This window comes from Pteropus vampyrus, unplaced genomic scaffold, assembly GCF_000151845.1.
Source record: "Pteropus vampyrus isolate Shadow unplaced genomic scaffold, Pvam_2.0 Scaffold24, whole genome shotgun sequence".
NCBI classification, from domain to species: domain Eukaryota; kingdom Metazoa; phylum Chordata; class Mammalia; order Chiroptera; family Pteropodidae; genus Pteropus; species Pteropus vampyrus.
In genome coordinates, this window is record NW_011888805.1 from 2,856,625 (window position 1) to 2,864,248 (window position 7,624).

The 7,624-nt window shown below is 38.3% G+C and overlaps 1 protein-coding gene across 5 annotated transcripts in view; it reads right to left on the reverse strand.

The window, feature by feature from the left end:
- GRM1 (glutamate metabotropic receptor 1) overlaps nucleotides 1–7,624 on the reverse strand; it is a 342,810-nt gene that overhangs the window by 57,639 nt on the left and 277,547 nt on the right. For all 5 annotated transcript variants that reach the window (XR_895664.2, XR_895663.1, XM_011356108.1 and 2 more), the window contains one exon: nucleotides 5,279–5,525. Coding sequence is in view for 3 of the 5 variants with exons in the window: in XM_011356108.1 (XP_011354410.1) it covers nucleotides 5,279–5,525 (247 nt within the window). In the remaining 2 variants the exon portion in view is untranslated. The remainder of the gene's footprint in view (nucleotides 1–5,278; nucleotides 5,526–7,624) is intronic.

A 7,624-nucleotide genomic window follows, 5' to 3' on the forward strand; every position in this document is an offset into this window, starting at 1 on the left:
TTAATTTCTTAACTTGATTACTTTTATTCCAATTTTCTTTTCACATTCAGTCGCTATTTTCATGAAACTAGATTGAAAGTGGTGAGGTTCATCAAGTCTGGAGCCTATTTTAGGTGCTAATAGACAAGAAATCTGAGAAATGCATCTTTAATTAGCAAGGATGTTGGGGATTTAATATCTTGAGCACTGACATTTAAACCGGTCTCTCCCCTGATTAGGACAAACATTTCTGAATCCAAATAATCGGTGTCAGTTATTTCAGTAATTTCAAATGCTGCAATGCTCCACAGGGGCAAAAATCTACATTTAGAGATTTTCACTGACATCTGGGGCCAGATCTCATCATTTCTCAGTGCGGGCAATGGAGAGCATTCCCTAACACAATGCGGACAATACGGGACTTGGCATTAGAATATGTAAGATGGAATCTCTTTTGTAACATTTTAACAGTAGATTAAACTACTTAGGAATGTCACTAAACTCTTAGAGGCTCATGGGCTTCTCGTGAGGATTTATTAACATAACATGTAAAAAACTATGTCACAATTGGGACAAATGCATATGTAAGGCGATAGCACCGTATAATTCATATGTGTATTACTATGAATGCTCGAAAATACTCTGGCTATTTCCATTACTGTAAGAAACTGGGAGAACATCTTTGTGTTGGCATAGCCATTTATCGTTCAGTCACTGAAAATTCTCTGGCATTCTCCAATCTTCTCTGCATGTTGCTTTTTACTCCAAGTAAATTATAACTCAGGTGGCAGTTTCCTAGAAATGTATGCCTGACTCTCCCTCGCTGGCTCTGCAAAATGGATTGTTTTCTGTGGTATCTGCGCAGAGTTCTCATACTCCTGCGCTACAGTATAAAAGCCATGGTCCCTTGCTCTTTGCATTTGAGCCAAAGAAAAAGATGACAACTGGCTACCACATATTCCTCTTCCTCAGCTTTCTTCCTCCTCCCATCTCCATCCACGGTCCCTACCTAATCCATCCCGGAATTCCTTCTAAACCAAGGTCAGATGCACAATCTTTCTCTGCCCAGCACTCCAGGAAGCTACGACCGACCAACCAACCTTAGTTGGCATCTGAAACCTATTGGCTATATCTGGCCTAGTTCTCTGTCTAGACAACTTACATCCTTATTGGCTTTTCTTCTTGCTCTAATGTGCAGCTGCATTTTGTCACCTGCAGGTAGCTAGTGGTTTCTCCACATCCAGGTTCTGGCAATTTCTATAAACAGCAGTGCCCTAGTGGAAAAGGGGAGACTCTGGAAGAGTGAGGAAGTTTTTTTCCCTACTTATCCAGGTGAACAAAACTTAGCGAGAGTGAGAAGAGAGAATGGTGTTCCTGAACACGTTGTTCACCTCTTGGCTGTTCTGACTTTCGGCTACTAAAGGGTTCTTATTCTCCTGGTTGCTGAGACATACCAGAATGTTCTCCAGAGTAGCTGTCTAAGTGCTGTCCATGTGGGTATTAACCACGGGCTGATGGCTCACACTCATCCAGCAATGATACCAGTCTATACCACCAATATTTTTCCATTTTAAACTCAACGGTTATAGAACCTTCTGTGAATGTTTGCTATGACTAGTTTCCTATTCTGTTTATTTTTTATTTTTTATTCCACGTTACATTATTATTCCTCCTTACATATTTTCAATGAAGGCTTAAACACATTGCTAGCTTTAGAATATCTTTTTTTAAATAAATCAGTCCCAAGACTTTTATTTTGACTTCCTCATTTGCCCTTCAAATGGGAGACATCAGTTCACACTTCATTAGCATGTAGAAACTGAAGAACTCACAATATTTTGGTATGAAAACACATTTTTAAAAAGTCCTAAAAGCCAGAGGGAAAAAAAATACTGAAAGATACCAAGGGAAAAAATACTGACTTCCTAAGGAGAGGCCTTTCCCAGTGCTGTGTATGTTAATGAACACTGCTCTTTTCTCCTGACCCCAGAGTTCCTTCTGGGAAGGCTGGCATTTATTTGAAATACCCTCATGCTGTAAATTATAACTTTACAACAGCCTCTCGATACATTCAGTTTATTTCGCTTGATGGTTAACTAAAATAATTACAAGAGAGTCCAAAAGCATGAACGGTGTTCTGACAGGAGATGGAGGCAGAGAGAGGTGGTTGCAACAGAAATGGATCACAGATTAAGCTGACCCATTTCAAGCCTGAGGAATTAACCCATTGAAAAGGGACTGGACCATCTTCTTACACTGTCTACAAGAATAGACTCAAAATGGATTAAAGGCTTAAAGGTAAGAGCCAAAACCATAGAACTTCTAGAAGAAAACATAGGCAGTAAACTCTGATATTTATAACAGTAATTTCTTTTCAGATATATCTTCTCAGGCAAGGGAAACAAAAGAAAAAATAAACTAATGGGACTGCATCAAACTAAAGTTTTTGTACAGCAAAGGAAACCATCAACAACACAAAAAGACAACCAAATGAATGGGAGATGATATTAGCTTATGATACATCTGATAAGGAGTTAATATCCAAAATATATAAAGAACTCATACAACTCAACAATAAAAAATCCAAACAATCCAATTAAAAAATGGGCAGAAGACCTGAATAGATATTTCTCTAAAGAGGAAATACAGATGGCCAATAGACATATGAAAAGATGCTCAAGGTCACTGATCATCAGAGAAATGCAAATTAAAACCACAATGAGATATCACCTCACACCTGTCAGAATGGCTATCATCAATAAATCAAAGAACAACAAGTGTTGCCGAGGATGTGGAGAAAAGGGAACCCTCATACGCTGTTAGTGTGATTGCAAACCGGTACAGCCATTATGGAAAACAGTTGGAGGGTTTCTCAAAAAATTTAAAATGGATCTACCTTTTGACCAAGCCATTGCACTTCTGGGTATTTATCCAAAGGAAACCAAAACAATAATTTGTAAAGATCTATGGACCTTTATGTTCATGGCAGCACAATTTACAATAGTCAGAATATGGAAGCAACCTAAATGCCCATCAACAGAAGATTGGATAAAGAAGTATGGTTCATATATCCAATGGAATATTACTTGGCCATTAAAAAAAAAATGAAATCCTACCATTTGCAATGACATGGATGGACCTAGAGGTTATTATGCTAAGTGAAATAAGTCAGACAGAGAAAGATAAATACTATATGATTTTACTTATATGCAGAATCTAAGGAACGAAAAGAACAAACTAATCAAAAAACAGAATTACAAATATAGAGGACAATCTAGTGATGGATGGAGGGCATGGAGGTTGGTGGGCTGGGAGAATGTGGTGAAGGGTTAAAGAAGTACAAATTAGTAGTTGATAGATGGTCACGGGGATGGGGACCATTAATGTAGTGGCTAGGTGGAAAGCCAGAGGAGAGAAAGAACAATTAGGAGGATCATTTTATAGACTATATAAATGTCTAACCAAAGTACTGTATATTTGAAACTAATAATAAAATTAAATTAAAAAAAAAAAAAGAGAAAGAGACCCAGGGGAAAGCTCATCATTTAAATATGTCAATAAAGTTGGAGGAGAAATAAGCTAAAAATTGTGTGCTTATATTTTGGATAGTTTACAAAAAGAATGAGGATGAGGAAACTCATATCTACGGATTGTCTAAAATGCATCTGGCCCTGTGCTGAGCACACTGTGTATATTATCTCAGATAATCGTGAAGGGAGGTTTCCATTCCAAACCTGACCCTTTGCAGAGCCTAGTTTCCAGGGGAGTTTAAAGGTGGGTTTAAAGGTGAGAGTGGTGTTCTGAATCTCAGACCCGCTCGTTCCTTCTGGTACAGCTCTCGTAGGTGCTTAGCACCTAGCTTTCCACAGGCCCAGGCCCCACATCATTCCATCCATCCCACTCACTTGCACATTTCGACCTAAATCTGCTCCCACATGACTGGCAGCTTGGAAGGAATCTAATAAATTCATTATTTTAATTGCTGAAATTACTTACATAATTTATCATTCCTAGAGCTGTTGGATTTTTAACAGGGAGCATCCACTTAGGCCCCGCAAGGTGCTCTCTAAACACAGAAATTTAAGCTCACATGAAAGGAAAAAATACATGGAGAATTATTTAGGGTCTCTTACAGTCTCTTACAGTAGTCCCTCCCAAAGAGTCTCGATGAAATGACATTAAGAATATTGCCAGCAACTTTGCCTAATTTTAAGATTAGCTAAAAGGCAGTGTGATGTGGCAAAAAGATTTCAAGCCTCTGATTCAGACCGTGCTGCCTCTACCAGCTACGCCCCACGTGGCTTTTAGGTAAGTTTCTTAGTTTCTGTGACACTCCGTTTTAGCATCTATAAAAGAGGATAATGATATGCCTATAGCAATGAGGATTAAATGGTTTGATGTTCCATTCTAACACAACATATGCTTTCCTAAAATCTTTCATTCTGCAAAACTACTTATTGAAAGATAACAGGGTTTCTGAGGGGAAAAAAAAGATTGTGCAGCAGCCAAGCCGAGGGCCTTTTTCTTTCCTGTTGCCAGTTTTAATTCTTATTTCACTATTCTGATTGTTCTTTGCCTAGGAAAATTTGCATGAACAAACATAACTACACTTTATACTGACGTTATTCTCTACATACCAATTACATATGAGCTATCTGGTGTTGTAAAAGCAGGTGATGTAGAACAGACTGAATAAAAAATGACAGGGAAATATATATATATACAAGGTAGGGTTTCATTTTCCTTTGCTTCTTGGTTAATTCTTTGGAAGCCATAGAGATTCAATGCCAGAAAGTTCTTCCCTTTCTTGTTCCAAGAAGAACACAAATTAGCCTAAGCAAAAAGGATACATGTGTAGGACTTTGTTCTCTCCATATATTAAGCTCTTTAAGCAAGTATAATATTGAAATATTTCACCAGTATGGCACTGGGATCAATGAATAAGAAAGATGCTGGCCTGAAGCTGGCAGGACCAGCGAGGGACCTGCTGGTCAGGTGTAGTGTCTTTAGTTTCTTGGGCTTGCACAAAGGTCCCAGGTGTTCTGAGGGAAGGGCTAGGGTGACAGCTGTGTAAGGGGATGGCACTGCCAGGACGCGGAATGGTGGGTGTTTACCAATAAATTTTTCCACATTTTAAAACGTAATTTCCATCTAGTATTAGCCCTTCTCTTTGGCTTTCCAGTTGTGTCTGTCCTTATGACACCCGGTAACCATGGAGCCAAAGGGAGTCAGACGTGCCATCTGTCTGGTTCAGGGAGACTCAGGTTATTCAGGTCCAGTATGGAAAAGACTGCCTTACCTTCCAGGAGCATCCCCTTTCTCATCAAACCACACCTCCTCTCCAGACACACCGATGAACGTGGACTTGATGAGGAAGTCCAGGAGTTTGCTGCCGTCGATGGGCTTCATGGCATCACAGAGGCCCACATGGCCCGGGCAGAGGGCGTGGTGCATGTTCTGTAGTCCATGTGCCATGGCGTAGATGGCGTTGATGACAAACCCCATCTTACTGTCCTGGACATAGTTTTCTTCTAAGCTTTCATTGCCTGTAATATAAAAATGGATCACTATTTACTAAGGCTGCAGTAAGGAAGTCTAGGCCTGCATGTTTAATTCTCAAATGCTTTTGGGCCTCTCAGAGGAAGAGAAAGCCAAGCCCACCTGTTCAAGCTCTGTACTTGCTACTAGCTCGAGTGTTTTCTATCTGTGGATAGTTTCTTCGATTTTCTTTTCAAAATTTAATAATGATTTTATAACATATAAAACAAACTCAGAGAGGTGAAGATAAAAGAAACCTTTCAAATATTGCAAGGAAATTCTTAAGGAACAATGGAAATAACTCATCTCTCTTGGCTCACAGAGACTAATATTAAAAGTCTCCCTATAACATAGTGCCAGAAAAAAACATTTTTGATTTCCTCTATGACAATCCATAATCCATAGTCAATAAGTTTGTATATTTTCTAAACCCTGATACTTTCTTTAGATGATTTCCCTAACTTTATTATCTCTTGGGCCACCAAAACGCAGAGTAAGAACCCGAATTAGGTAGCATGAATTCTTATACACAGTTGGCAGTACAAAAATATTTGAAGCAGATTTGCGAATTCTTAGAAAGAAGTAAAATGTGTCTTGATGGAAGAATCACACTACACATTTAATTTTAACCAATAGCTTTTACTAGTGAATTTCAAAAACCCATTTCTATCTGTGTCACAGGTGATCAAAGTTCCCCAATTGCCAAGCAGTTTCATGAGAACAGTATTGCATGAGATATGAGTTCTATATATCAGAAGCCTAAATTTTAAGACTTACATATGAATGAGAAATTCAGGGACCGACTGGGTTTGCTGAAATACAGGTTACAAGTTTAGAAAACAAAATAGATTTGGAACACATCATGGGCATAATTCTGAGATTTTCTATTTAGTTCCAGGAATTTGCTTCTCTCTGCAGTGGGCTTTCCCTCCCCCACCTGATAGTGAGGGGTCTATGCACCGCATGCTCGAGGTGCTAGAAGTTGGGAAAGTTGGCAGGTTCAGCTGCTTTTGTGGTTGAGAACAGGAGGCTGCTGGCCCCTGGTCAGCTGACCTCTTTGATCCAGCCTAAATAAGTCACTGGATACTAAGGCTCCTGGGATGGAGAGGAGCAGAAAGGATTTAGGAAGTTAGAGAGCTTAGTGTGTTTAGAAGAAATGGTAAGGAGTTTTGGTTTTGTTGTTGGGTTTGAGATGAAATAAGACTTTTCTAAAGAGGTCTTTTTAAAGGCTAATATATTTAGATATAGTTGAAAATGTGAAAATGATACATGTGTATCTACCTAAGAGTGAGATACAAAATACAACCAAGCTAGGTTGAAGGGAGGAAAATTCATTTTAATCCATCTTCCAGCATTGCTTAATAGAAGATATTATTAAAAGTATGATTTGCTAAAGTAATATTTTCCCAACTGGAAAAAGGACATTCTCAAAGAGGAAATAAAGAGTAAGAGAGGCAGAAAGGACATTTTAAAATCAAACTGCACAGAATGAAGTATAGAAAGTGATGTAAAAGAGAATGCAAACATCCTTCTTACAAAAACTGCAAAGTCACTGGAATAAAGTAACTGTGCCTGTTACTCAGAACCCTGGCTCTTAATGTTAGTTTGCTTTCCCTCTCTTTCACATTAGGATATAAAAGAGATAAATTAATGTCATCTATTTGATAAGTTTTAAACAAGCCTTTAAAGACTTTAATAACCTCCAAGTGCTGGAGCTAAATGTTAAAGCTGCTAGAATTGGAGAAATTAACAGGAGTTAAGGAAAGAAAAAAAAAAACAGACAAAAATCGAGTGGCAAAATAACCTTTAATGTAGGAGCCACTTCAAGGGTTCTAGATAATACTAAAACCATCCACTTGAAGTTGCAGCAAACAATGTCAACCCTGAGGCAAACTGTAGGAAAATATGAGAATATATACATAGTGTTTTTCACCAATTGGAAAATTCTCCATTTGGGACAAGGCTTACAGACACTAAGTTTTTTCTTGTTTTTGCTTTGATTTCTGCTTTTAAGGAATTATATTTAAAAAATTATGTCCCCAATTGGTGTCCCCAGTACAAATTTCTTAAACCGTAGTTGTCTAATATTTATTTGTGTTATCATCAG